This window comes from Ischnura elegans, chromosome 3, assembly GCF_921293095.1.
Source record: "Ischnura elegans chromosome 3, ioIscEleg1.1, whole genome shotgun sequence".
Taxonomy (NCBI): domain Eukaryota; kingdom Metazoa; phylum Arthropoda; class Insecta; order Odonata; family Coenagrionidae; genus Ischnura; species Ischnura elegans.
Window position 1 is genome coordinate 47,060,774 of NC_060248.1, and position 14,604 is coordinate 47,075,377.

The 14,604-nt window shown below is 41.8% G+C and overlaps 1 protein-coding gene across 3 annotated transcripts in view; it reads right to left on the reverse strand.

Annotated features, from left to right (window-relative positions):
• The window catches only part of LOC124155730 (transcription factor AP-2-beta), a 419,283-nt gene that overhangs the window by 44,716 nt on the left and 359,963 nt on the right, over positions 1–14,604 (reverse strand). For all 3 annotated transcript variants that reach the window (XM_046529793.1, XM_046529792.1, XM_046529794.1), the window contains one exon: positions 9,316–9,434. In XM_046529793.1, coding sequence (XP_046385749.1) covers positions 9,316–9,434 — 119 coding nt within the window. The remainder of the gene's footprint in view (positions 1–9,315; positions 9,435–14,604) is intronic.

The following is a 14,604-nucleotide window of genomic DNA, read 5'->3' on the forward strand; positions in this document are numbered from 1 at the left end:
CCGACTATATTCCTCAGGTCTTTGTAATCCGACACTTTTTAGCCATTCCACACTCACACGGGTTTGACCGCTCGTGGGCGCATACTGTTACGCCGAGCTCACCTCCCTTGAAAGGCATAAAAACCCAGGGGAAGAGAAATGAATGATTCAGTTCGGGAGGTGGGTGGCCGTAAACTTGAGTCCACGGTTATGAACAGAGATAAACTTGGCGAAAAACAGACTACGGAGAAATGGAAGGATTTTGATCGGTGGCTAGTTCTAGGCCAGGGTGGCAGCTAGGAATTAAGGCTAGGGGGGTTTCATGCGCAACTAATAATGGGGGCCTGGGGGTATGGCATACGTGCCAGGGTAAGCGGGAGGTGCGAGGGCCCTCCGTCAGAAAAAATCAAGATAAATGGTTCAAAATGGTGAGTTTTGCGGCCTTCTTAGGGATATTTTATTAATTCTTACACTATTCTATAAGTAACATTAATCCAATTAAATAGATGAAACTTAAGAAATGGTCTGAGCTCTAGAGGGGGGTTATCCCCCAAACCCCCCCTCGCTGCATCACTGCTCTAGGCCGCTTGATTAACTCTCTCACGACAACACCCATCATTCTGTACCTAGCGTGTAATCCAAATAATTTGTGGATAAGTACATCGGGAAGCACTTAAGCTGGAATGAAAATTTAAAACCAACTTAAACTTCAAACTCACTGTTGGCAGGGCAAAGGCGAGTTACTGGCAAAACACTCGGGAGAAACTAGAATAGTAAACATGAAATACTCATTAAATTTCACAATGTCCGATCCTCAACTGTTTAGAAAATGATGAGGGAGACAGTGTTACCGACGCCGGAAATCATACACCGAATCCTATAATTCGGAAGATATTATCAATGGATGGACTCATGCGAAGAGAGCAACCCGTGATGATAGGTCACAAAGAAAGCCATGACGAAAAGCGCTTACAAGTAACCGAGTGTAAGAAGAATGGAAACATTTGTGTGGGAGACTACGGATGGAACTAGAATGATAGTTGAGCATGTCGTTAATGGTTCCTTTGAAACAATAAAAATCTATTTTCAGGATTGATGCAAAATATATGGGTTTACAGGCTCACATGGAGCTGCCTCTCCCAGAATAATTTGCCAAATAATACGCTATGCCTGGAATACGTAGACCCAGGAAATTGAAACTTGGTGATTATTCTTTCACTTTCTTTTTTGCCAAACGATTGGATGCCATTATTAACCAAGCACATTACGGAGACTCTAGGCCTGAGATACATTTCAATAACAAGATGAAAGTGACACTTATTCCGCCCATTTCTTTACATGTCTTAACTCTAAAGGCCTGGTTACACGGTACATTAACACGTACAAGTTAATGTACGTTTGCGTGAATGATTTTGGTGGACCGGAACGGAACATGTTCGAATCCATGAACCGAATTAGAACAGGTTCTATTTTCTGTGCATGCATTCGCACAAGTTGGGTGGTTACACGGTGCATTTTGGCGTTCATTCTCGCGTTCATACATTAACCCGTACGTGTTAATGTATCGTGTAACCAGTCCTTAGCCCTTGAGTTCTATCCACATCCCCAAATCCCTGGGAATTGACCATAACATCTTCATTATTCTTGTGTAAGGTACAAATAGGTTGTGAGGGTTGATTCAGATACTTTTATACCACAATATTCTATAGGCTATTGATAAGGGTTTGCTATAATACTTTGTTATAATAAGTTGGGGGGGGGGGGGGGGGGTAGAAAATCTTAACCTACTTGAGATACCAGGTGGGTATGACCGTGGCCGTATTCAAAACTTTTAAATCCTTCACCAAATACTTCAGTCTACTGTCTCTTCCACCCCGACATCTGACCACCCATATGCTATACGCTCTTAGTGTTGAACTCCCTTTATACCCATGCTCTCGGACACGCTTCAAACCCTGTCAACCCCGGGACTAAGGGATCATACCACCACCGCAATCCCCGCCGTAAAACTCCTCTTTCTATCTTTTATTTCTCCCCCTATATATCCTGTCCGCCACCTCCCATTTAATTCCACACGCTGCCACACCACATACGGAGTCCCCCCCTTTTATATTCCCAGTATAGAGAGAGCTGGCCCTTTCCATTCTTAAGAGCTGCGCTCCCACATTGGTTCGCTTCCCGCATCTCTGGACCAATCCCATCTCACCCTAACGTGTCTCCTATTTCCACGATAAGCAGGGAGGAGAAAGAGGGAGAGAGGAGCGCGCAATCCTAAATTATCTCCCGTTCAGGCCGTGGGCGCCTTCGGGACGAGGTTTTTAGCATCTCTAACCGTAATTTTATGGCCCAACGACTCCCCATCCTTCCCTCCTCACACCAAGAACACCCTTTCCCTGTCTCCGGTGTGACCGCTCCCAGCCTCTCTATATTGCTGCCGTCCTGATAGCCTCCACAGAGCCTCGCTTCAAACCCTGCCATCACCGAGCCAACCCCCTTAAAATACTTTTATTCCGAACTTAAACTCTCTATCCGATACCTTTCTCGCTGCTTCCCCTCTATAATAAAAAAAAAAAATCTTCCGGTGGTGGAGGTGTGCGTAAAAACGTTCGCCGCGGTGTTATTAAGTGGCGATGCGTATTTTATCGATACCTTATCGCTACGTCTTAATCCCAGGTCCGGAATCTGCGTGTAATTTTTCTTATTCTACCTTCTTTCCCTACGCTACAGGGCGGGTTTCTTTCCGTACTACCCATAGACTTGGTGAAACGATCCTCGGGCGGGTTTTATTCTTCGCTTTCGATTCCGATTTATGGCAAAAAATAAATACCCCGAGGAGGGAGAAATGTAGAAAAGTTTACACACTGAAGCATTCCAGACGCAGGCTTATGCGGGGCAGAAAAATTATCCTGGGTCGCCGTTACCTAGCGTAGTAAAAAAAGTATAGCAGATAGATATCTCTGGTTTATGAGCTAGTACAGAAAATTTTCTACTTTTTCTCCTATGAACAGTTATCCAATTGCTGGCTTCGACAGCGGCAAATACGCGGATAATTCTCTCGACGATTTCCTCTCCATATACTCAACCCAAAGCGGCTAAGTCGACAGAGTCGTAAATGATGATAAAATCCGGAATAGGGAGCGGTGGCGTAGGCACGTCAAAAAAAGGCATAATTGTAACCCTCATTCCAAGCACGGAGATTTGATGCTCAGGTCGATGCAAACAATAATTGGCTGATAACGACGCGCAAATCTGTACCTATTTACCCCAATTTCCGTATTCCGTAAAGTCCAATCATCTGTAATCCGTAATCTTCGAACGGAAGAACTAAAATATTTGAGAACCCTTACTTTACTTTCCGCGAAAGATTGCGACGTCATTCTTCACTGAGGACCAAATGGATTTTTAATAACTTTTCAATAATCAACTAATTTCCTGGTTTGCTTTACATCAACTATTGAAAATCTCGTATCACATCACATCTCACAACTCAAATGCGACTTCATTTCATGCGCACTAGATCAAGAAATGCTTGTTGGCGTAACTTGTAGTCATTTGAGCGCAAAAGGAGTTGCTTACTCAATTGCCTCTACAATCTTAATGAACTATTGGAATTTAGAGAAAATTTTTAAGCACACACAATACCGGACCCGAACCTAAACGCGAAAAAATAAAACCTTTTTCATGCCTACAACCAGAAAGAAATAGAACAAAAATCTTTACCAATCTCCAGAACCAATCTTTCTTTAAATTTCATTTCTATCCCCTCACCACAATGCTCGAAAGATACGAATAAAAAGGTTTGGCAAATAGTATTTACTCTCGATCTTATCATACATGCATGAAAAAAAACAAATTAAATAGGGCAAATTATACCAAAGGGCTTTCAAGCTATCTCTGTAATACCGAACTGCCATTATTTTTTTGCCTCGTAATCTTTCTCTCGCTTCCTCGGTATCATTTCCATTCTCAAAACCACGCCCGCCATCCAAGCCTTGCTCTCATCTCCGAAAAGTTCTTCTATTCTTTTCATGCCTCATAATCTTCCGATTATCAAGGGGCCAAAGAAACGGGAAACGCTTCTCTCAAAACACGCCAATATCCGCTCAAACTTCCTCGAAAAGCTATTTCTTAATATATAATGAAGGGTCGACATAAAAAAGTCTCGTGGAGAGAAATAAAAAAATATATATACGGCCCCCACCACTCTTTTGCGTCATTTCTCGATAGTGGCGCCGCCCACGGCTCCGACGGCGAATCTCGGAGATAGCGAATGGGCTTACAAAGGATTTACGACGGCTGGGTGACGTCGACGTTTGGACTGTCGACTCCACGTCGGAGGTGTAAAGCAGTTTTAACTTTTAAGAGCCTTCTTTGGGGGCATGGAGAAGTAGGGAGGGGAGTGGAATAGTAGTAGTAAATGCCTGAGATGCTGGATAAATTCACCGCCGCTAAGAAGAACTCACCAAAGAGAAATCACACGGCCTATCGCCCAGCTAGTTAAAAATTTTAACTTCGGTAACTTGCTAATACTGCATATTTTAACTACAGTGAATAGGAAAGTAAATAAGTATCAAAACTATTGGCAGAAAAACTACATATTCCGGAAATGCCCAGGGTTTGTATAAATTATCGTCGTAATGCTATCATAATCATCACGAAATAAAGATTCGTTGAAACCAGGGTCCTGGTATGCTTTAGGTGGGTAACACCGATCGTTGTAAAATTCAATATCATATTATTTATTGTGATGAGTAGACTGATATCTAATGAAAGGTAGGGATTAAAATCTTCCCGTAATAAATTTAAGTGAACTTTACACGACTGAAAAAAGTAAAAAAGCAAAGATGACAAGAAAAAAGGAATTTGCACCACAATTTTTAGGAGAAAAGCGCATTAAATGAATGGAATTTTCTTTTAAAGAACTAAGTTTGCAAGAAAGGGGTGGTTAAGCCAACGACGCTTAATAATACTATTTAGAATCGAATATAAATTGAGTAATACCACTATGAGTTTTGTAATCGAGATTTACGTAATGAATTTTTGGATGGCTGTAAAGAAATAAGGAGGGAATAATCTCAGAGGCTATGTTTTTACAGACAAATAAATTCTGATATCTTTAACCAAGATGAATTCGAAGTGGATAGGGTAAATAACTTTTTGGAGGATACTATCTCCAAAGCTGTTTAAATAAATGAGCAGAAAGATCAACACGAGGTGGTGGTGACATTCAGGATGTTTGCGAAATGGAAGATGAGAACTATATCGGGAGCATTACCCAAATGAAATTGCCATGAGTACGGTTGATGAACAGATAGCCGCGTTAAACATACTGGAAAACCCCTCTTCGAAAGAGGAAAACCGGGTCAAGGCGGTGACAATTTGGGACGGGAACCTTTTAAATCAGATATTTTCGATCTCATTCCGATCCGTTATGGCACTCTCACGTCCTCGAGTCCAACAAAACGACTGCGTAGACAAGACAATGTCTTCATACACCTCACCAAAACTGACATGAAACACGTTTCCTCATACCAACTTCAAGGAATTCGCGGGAATCCAGTCGCAATAATATTTTCGACCACTTCCACAACTTCACTGCAAAAGTAATTAGCACCGTTTCTAAAATGTGGAAAAACACCACATTCACCGCATTCCTGACTATTCCGCCACGGGGTTTCCCCTCGGTAACTAGCGGAACATCATCATTTCCCCTTCGAGGACTCGAACAAACAATCAACAAGGTATGAAATTGCACTCATTCGGCCATAGAATTTTCTTCGAAGAATGGGTCCAAGGCGACTATGACGGGAGGTTTGCTTGCCCACATGGGAAGCCATTGATCACGCCGGGATCCAACAGATGTCACCTCGGGAGCCATTACAAAGGGTCCCCCGCTCCTTTTACAAACAACGCCGTCAACTAACCCTCAAACTAGCGTCTCTTTTGGGCTCGTCATCCCGAGCCCCACGGGAGAGACCCCGTCAAAAAAACTCCATTGTTGCCGATCACGCCTCCAAACTTCCCTTTTTCGGACACTCCCATCCCATTTGACTTCTCCCGCACCCCTCAGCCACTGCACTACAAGTCCCCACACCCCTGTCGATGGGGGGAAAATATACAGGGGGGCCTCTCGAGTTTGAATGCGGAATCACTCGTCACTCAACAAAGCCAATTGATTCGTCACCCTTGGAAGGGGGCTGCTTAGCGCTTTCCTTATCCATCCCCTCCAAATATCCAGAACGGACCGCTCGGACAGCATACCCGTCCCCTGCCTAATTCCCCACAAAATCCCTCTTCGTGAAGTACAAGGTATTAAAATCCGTGAAATAATAGAATGAGGATATTGTTACTTTATCATTTCCGCGAGATTATGTTTGCTTGCAGTAGTAGATTCAATTGAGAAAAAAGACAAAGGATCGGTGCAAAAATAATAAATATCAATGAAACTGAGGAGGCTTTTCATGATAACACGAGAAAACGGATAGTTTGAGGCGTGACTACGTAAAATTTATTCATGCAGAATCAAAATACCTCCTAGATTTCACATTAATAATTTTAAAATTGACCAGTTTCGACGCTGTGCGACATCGTTAGGTCCTGATCAATGCTACCTGACGATGTCGTACAGCGACGAAACTTGTGGATATTAAAATTGTTCGCGTGAAATCTTCAAGGTTCTTTGATTCAATGAGAACATAAGAGCTGGTATGTAACATTGAAGATCGTTTTACGACAGTTAAAGCGTAGGTTTAAAACATTCAAGCAATTTTAAATACTGAGTATGAATGAAGAAACACCAGCCACCATTAAGTCTTGGGTACCTGTTAAACTGAGAAACAGCAGAGAGTAAAAAAGAGTATGATTTAATAACTGCAGACTTGGAGAGCTTAGATAAGAAGGGAGTAATTAGAAAGTCTCAAAATCAGCGAGAAAAAATTATTTAGAAAGCCTGATGTCATGCATCCACCATCCTATTATAGAGAAGATTGAAAAATATTTACAAAGCACCTTGACAATGATATATTTTACCTTGTTGCGGCAAAGATGAGTTTAAAAACAAATTCGTTTACTACGCCATTAACACTGCAAGCCTAATTACTTAAAACACCGCGGAGTGTAAAAAGGTTTAATTAAAATTCGTATTCACAACATTAATGGAGGCATCTATCGAATAGAAATTCAGCTTGAGGCAAGTCAGTAGAAAATGCCTTGAGGGTAATCAGCTTATACCGATAAGTTAACACTCCTTCCACCATTTCACTCGGCATTAAGAACGATTCTCAGAATTACTACAGTTCGTCACCTATACATTACTACCTATAACAAACCATTCCAGTTACAGTTACTGGGGTCCATAAACGATGCATTCCAAACAATTAATAAAGGGCGTGTGCCAAATCTAAAAGTGCTAATCAAAAGATGTCTAGGGAAACACATAGGCGCCTCCGAGACAACTTAATGAAGCTTCTTCTCACTCTCAGGGTACAATTATATCATGAAAAGCTTCGCTCTACTGAAGGGATAAAAACCTACCTCCAACTGATTAGATATCACTAATGAGAACAACGTAACGAATAACCATGATTGAAGGTCAAAAAGTCCGTATCAAGTCACGCGACGGCGTGATCGACTCTGCTAGATAAACGCCCTTAAAGCTAAAAAATTGTATTTCCCCACTTGAGATTCCCACTATTTTTTATCAACGTGATGAATTTACAGCAGTCGTAATTAAAATACCGAGCCGCGTTCATTTATTTTTGTTAATCGTCTGCATTCATGAGGAGTGCAGCTTTATGGTTCACCTCGAGCCTGGGTTCACTCTGACCAGATGAGTTCCAATCTTCACTGCTTACCGTCGGTCACACTTCTCCAGCCCTGAGCGTTCGTTTGCGTACCATCCACACCTGCTAAAGGCACATTATGCATGTTCGCTCGCCGACTCATTCTTATAATTATGACTCCGTTCAGTTGGTTCCAGCCCCTGCCATAAACTTGCAGTTGTTAGTACATTTCCAAGCAACCGCTCCCACCATTCAGCACCGAACCACCACCGAGGGTGGTTACTGTTCAAGAATCTAGGAAGAGACCCAGAACTATTACAGGAACCTTCCTCTGCGGTCTGAATCAGCGATGAATCAACCGCAAAGGGTGTGGAGCGTCTTGCATCCTCACCATCGTCTAGGCCATATAAATGTTCGCAAGCAAACGTGCAATTTGAAAAAAAAAATCCCCAGAAGGGATTTTTACGCGCAAGATACCTAAAATATATGCCTACGTTCTTGAAGTTAACTCTGACCCACGGAGTTAATTCAGAAACGAAGAGGAGACCATGAAAGCAGCAAAGCTGATTGAGGAAGTACAAAGAAGCATCCCCGTCCATATATTACGAGGTGCTTGGTCACAGACAACGAATGTGCCATGGGTCCAAACAAGTATGTCCATGGGGACGATGTACATCCTGTACTGTATCACGGCGCTGCCTTGTCTCAACGTCTCAACTATCAGGGGTCTTTAACCTCGTCGAAAGCAAGAATGACGAAACCCTCATCCGTAATACTCCAGCAGACGCAACGAGGATTCTATAATTCGCTCTTCTCAGCCATACTTGATTTCGCAATTTAATACCGCGGAATAATAAATAGATGAACAGAATTAACGTGAATTTATCCCATTGTAAACAATTTTTCGTGCCCTGTACTGATCAGTTAAGAATATTTCCACCAGGCATCACTTTATACGTCGTAGCAATCTGGAAATCGGGAAAAATGTCAGGATCAATGAAATCAACTGTTTACGGGACATATTATATCAGGTCGATGAATAAAAGGAAGGATAAATACCACTTTAACCTATACGTTGCAACTACTCTCTCTTATCATAATAAATGCATATTTGAAATCCTCGTCTGTCTGCCTGAGAAAAAGACAAAATGATGTGGTGGGCTTTTTCTAATAGAAGTAGGAATGAAGTACTGTCAATACTTTTCATTTTTTGAGTGAATACCTACATATTTAACCCTATGATTTTAATAAAAATACTTGGTTGTATTTGAAAGCATTATATCAGAGCTCCAAACGCTCAATTTTTCCTCGAAAACAAAACTTTACTTTCAAGTTGGTATAAAATAACACGATTAAAATTTTTGAAAAAACAAAGGATTTTCATTCCATTCACGCATGTCGAGCAGCAGTGAACATCTTGATCCAACCGAATAGAACCACTTCAATTGGAAAGCACAACGATCGCGGCTTTCTTAGTCGAGTTATTTCCCGTTCCTTGGGAACACGTATGCAGGGGAAGAGAGGAATGAGGGCGACAAATAACTCTGCTACTCACCTTCCACGAGTGACGTAAGAAGAGTTACGTTCGCCGCCTTCCTGCGCCCGGCGGGCAAATTCAGGCCTATTTTCTCCAACTTCTCCCTCAGTAACCGCCCGCCGTTTTTCGACTTCGCTCTGGAAAATGAATGAAGAAATGCACAATTAGGAACAAATTAAATCCATTTAAAGTAATTCATCACACTAAAATGAACACTTTTTGAGGTTTAATTAAAAAGCATAATTTTTCAACCTAATTATAATTAGCATATGATATATAAAATACACACAACTGTTCAGTAAAATCCAGATCCTTAAGATTTATCTTCAATTAGGCATAAAGAGGTGGTGTCCATCAAAATAGGAAGATGGTACACGGTAAAAAATTGCACTAGAAAGGACAACCAGTAAGCAGATGTAAAAAAAATCAAGGTAAATATAGAAAAAATATAAATGGGAAGCAAAGGGTTTACCAATTATCCTATATTTTTTGTGTATTGAAGGAAAATTTAGCTAAATTACAAGATCTGGCATATGATAGGGCAAACTGGAGGGATGCAGCTCGCCGATCATAGAATTGCAATACTATGCATAGTCACGCAAAAAAGGCTCACGATATAAAATCTGCATTGGGAATATAATAGATAATTCATCGCATGGGACAAGATAAATATAGGGGAAGCTATGGAGAGGAGGAGACACGGAGAAGAAAGCATGGGAGGCATTGTCGTACGAACAAGGGCAAGGACTCTGAGAAGGAGAGGAGAGATAAGGCTCAAAAGATAACCGGCAGCAGAGATTTTAATCGCATCGGCCCTTTCGGCCCTTATCGCTCGCCGCTTATTTAGATTTAAGACTGCTGATCGGTGATAGTGACTGATGGATGGTGCGCTTAAATGACCTGCAGAGCCGCAGCCCGGTTGCGAGGAATTCGAACCGGAGATGAATTTTTAGGATTGTCTGAACCCACCTGCCTAAACAGTCGAGTCATAGTCGGCGACTTGCGAAACTGTCTCTCGATTACGGACGATAATTCGATCGGAAAGAGCTAATGATAAACCGTTCCATGACAGATAAAATTGTGAGTAGTGCAGAGCATAAGAGATGGAATGAGGAGTTTAAGCTCATGTGTTTTTCAAATCAAAAGGCTGGATTGTTTAAATTACGCTCTGACCTTAGATGGCAGTATAGCTATAAAGGGCTAAAGGCTATACAATTGTATTTGAGAGACAAACAGTTAGAAGAGCATGGCATAAAATTCATTAAGAAAATTCATTTGAAATATAATAAATCCTACATACACCACACGAGTTAGAAATACAAAGGTACTTAAAATGGGCAAAGTTGAAGATGAGAAGTACACCAAGGTAAATTTTAGGAAGACGACGAAGGGCATGGAGAGGAATGGAAAGGCGAGGGTCGGATACGAAAATATATGAAACACTCGAGAAGATCGCACATAGAGGCAAATAGTGAGATGTAATAATGGTTTTCAGATGCAGCCAGGGATCAAGCAAAAGAGCTAATAAAATTAGGGCGGACGAGCCAAATCGACAGCGCTCGGCGTAGGATATACGGTGAAATGAAACTCCAAGAATTATGAAGAAAGATCTGAGGTTTTCCCGGCGTATGATGATGTTGAAGTTATTTCGGGTTTCTCACCGGATGAGGTTCTCCGTCTCTGCCGACGTTTCGATGGTCGTGTCGTCCATCAAGTCCTGATGACGATGGACGACACGACCATCGAAACGCCGGCAGAGATGGAGAACCTCATCCGGTGGGAAACCCGAAATAACTTCAACTTCCAAGAATTATAAAGAAAATGCTTTCATTAAAATAGGAGGAATTATTGAGTAACCAATGATTTCCGCTCCCAATTATAGCTCCACTGGTGAGCAATTTAACCAACCAATTAAAAAAAGCATGAAATGAAATATTTAAACTTTATTCGGGATTCCGCGCGGGCAAGATTTTCTAAGAGCGCCGACGTTTTGGGTTCCGACTCGTTACCCATTCTCACGGCTACATACCATACGGCACTCTACCCGCGCGAAATCCAGAGAAAAGTTTAAATATTTTGTTCGCCGGGAAATTGTAAAATCTTAAATGAAATGAAACCTTTGTCATTTTACAACGGAGATAATTTACAGAAAACTAAAAGGCGAAGACGAGGGGCATGGAGAGCATGCGAGAAAGTGCGATAGGAGAGCATGCGAGAGAATAGGAAGGTGAAGAGAGGAGGGGGATGGGTGGAATGATAGTATCGTATCGAAGTACGAAAGCGCGCCGCGCGACTAATGCACGGACAATAGGACCGCCGCATTTGGGTCGTTACTCCGACGCTGTCAACATAAATCCAGGGCCCTACGAGGCGACCGCTGCCGCCGCTTAAGGGCAACCGGAACAAAGGGGTTGCTAATAACCGCCAGCCCTTTCATTCCACAAGTCACGGCCATTTGTATCAAATGATCACGGATCGTCACCGATCACTGCAGTGTTTACCATCCGTGAAACTGACGAAAGAAATGAATTCTTTCGCATTTCTTGTTTCGATACAGAAATGCTCGAATCCATATTTTCCCCGCATACGATATCATTTGTGCCCACAACTTAGAGGGTTCGAGGTGAAAATAGTTGGTGAACTTCGGATGAGTTTTTTCACGAGATTTTTGATAACTTTGCATACGACTCCAAAAGTTAGCTTTACAGATGAAATCTGATGATAGTGCATAGTATTTTCCACGATAAGTAAATGTCGTGTCTATTGACTTAAATCATTCGGAAGATCTTATCAAGGAACAGATTGAGAAGATGTGATAAAAAATTAATAGTAGTTACTATTTTTATCATGATGACTCGACAATTTTTATGTAGTTTTCATGCATGTTATTCGTCAGAAGTGCCTTCAACATTGAAAAATTTGGTCTAGTAACTTCATAGTCAAAGGTAATATCAAAGAACTAGATAGCATTGTTCGGTTCCTTGGACGTTTCAGCTTTGAGGTTTCTTCTGCTATTAGAAAGGAACTTATTAGTTTGACTTCGAGTAAAGGGAAGGAAGAGTCTGATCCGATGATAATTATCATCGGATCAGATATAATTAACGGGCTGCACCTTAGTCGCTTAAGTAAATTGGACACCAAAACAGGAGACCGCTGGAGATATTTTTTCAGAAGAAAAGAAAAGAGAACCAATCTAAAAAAAAACAAATCCACTGCAGTTTACTAAGAGCAGGGCTCTTGGAGTTTTCGTTGCATATAATAACATGAAATTTATTAATTTTGAGGACCGTTAACCAGATTATAGCGTTCGCATTTCTTTATCCCTTCATCTCATAGCCAGTTTTTACACCAGCAAAAGTAGCCCTCATTCACTAATTTTATAAGTACTTCCTTACGGTCAAATTAATTTACCACCCATTAAAATAATAGGAGGCTGATAATTAACGTAGCAGGTTGCACAAAAAAATTACACGTATCAGGAGGCATTATAGTCCAAAAAGTGTAGCATTTTATTCCATTTCATTAAATCATATTAATCGCTTTACTTTACGGGAAGCAAAAAAAAAAAAATGATCGAAATGACGTACATTTTACAAAAACGACAGCTTTCATCTCGCTACATCATGATCGCAGCAATAAATAAGCAAATGGTGGGAAGAGATTTACGCGATGGATTAATCTTAAGGCAGTTTTTTATGACATTTTAATCCTCCACGACACGCAACGGAGGGACTCGTTGCCACTCCTCTAAAACGCCGATTTTAATCGTCACGAAGACTCTTTTAAAGTAGCGACTACTCCGAAGAGATCCTATGGTTTACGCAGATGCGACGTTATCTTCCATAGGGCCACGATCACCTAATTGAGACACATGACCACATTCTGCGGGGGAAGATTCTTTCCAAACTTTCAGCACCTTCGTATAAGAGATTTATCCCAACCCGAAGTAATAATTAATAATCCCCCACCTTTAAAGCGCACGAATTAAGACGCCAACCGTTTTGAAAATCTTCCTCTTTCCATAACGGTTAACACTCTTGAATTAATGTGAGTGTCACCTTAATGATCAATTTATTCAACCGTCCATCCCTCTAAGGGATAATCGAATCTATCACCAGCACGAGGGGGAATGGATTTGAGCTCGCATAGCAGGAGAAAGCAAAAGAGAAGGAGGAATCAGAAAGACGTGAAAAGCGAACGCGCTGAATTAAAGTTTTGACATGCAATGTGCACAAAATGAAGCACCAGCATTCAGATGAAGAACCAACATAAAGATTAAGCCTTTGAGCATGAGCATTAGAGTATTGAGATTAAGCATATGATAGTAAATGGGAAAGAGTGTACTATTGGCTTGCCTTTACATCACTTGCGAAGCTAACTTCGATTGGGTTGATATAAGTTTGATTGAATGATTTGTCCGATAACATGATGTATTGCAAAATTATCATCATGCATCACCACATAATCATGTGTTGACCACAATTCAAAGGGAAATTATGTCTTAAAACTAAAGTTTGCTTTGCGAACGTCACTGTAGAAGGGTTAGAGGGAAAATTCCAATTGCAGGGCAAACTCGCACTGCGAATTTTTTTTCTAAAAAATGACCAAGTCTACACCAAGGAATACAACCCGGTATCCTTTATCGGTAAACCAACCTTCTAGTCTATGCTCTAAAGACCAAGTTGTAAAAGTTGGTAATGAACAGTAGGTATAACGTTTTTTAATAATATATTTTGATAAGAATTTTGTCACAACCGTTCGCACGGTAGTACTGGCAAATACCAAACACGGATTGATAGCGATTGGGCTTCGAAGACGGAGGTGGCCTTTTAATGTGCCGTGGGGTCTTGGTCTCTAGGGTAGGGAATTTTGAGAGCGAGGGGGTGGATTGTGAGACTGGGCGGTGAACCCCCCCCTTCGCCGCCCCCTCCCAGATCGTGTCCCTGCGGTTTGAGGAGGGCCTTGGGCCGTGGTGCGTGGCGTGAGATCGTGCCGATGGCGTGGTTAGGAGCGCTGCGCTGAAGGAGACCAAGCCTCAGGGTGTCTGGAGCGATGAGAGTGAGTGGAAAGAAGGGAGGACGAATCGGAGGGCGAAAATCTAAAGGGCGAACGCGGGAAAAATTAGAGTGAAGGACCGCCACGAAGATGTCCCTAACGAAGCAGGAAACGAGGGAGAAAGGTTACGGGAGGAGATGCGAAATACGGGTGAGCTTACAGCAACGATTTGATGCTTTCCCGGTGAGCTGCAGCGATGAATTTTCCTCGAGCCTCCGACCGTTTTAGGCTCTCCATTTCTGCCGGTGTTTC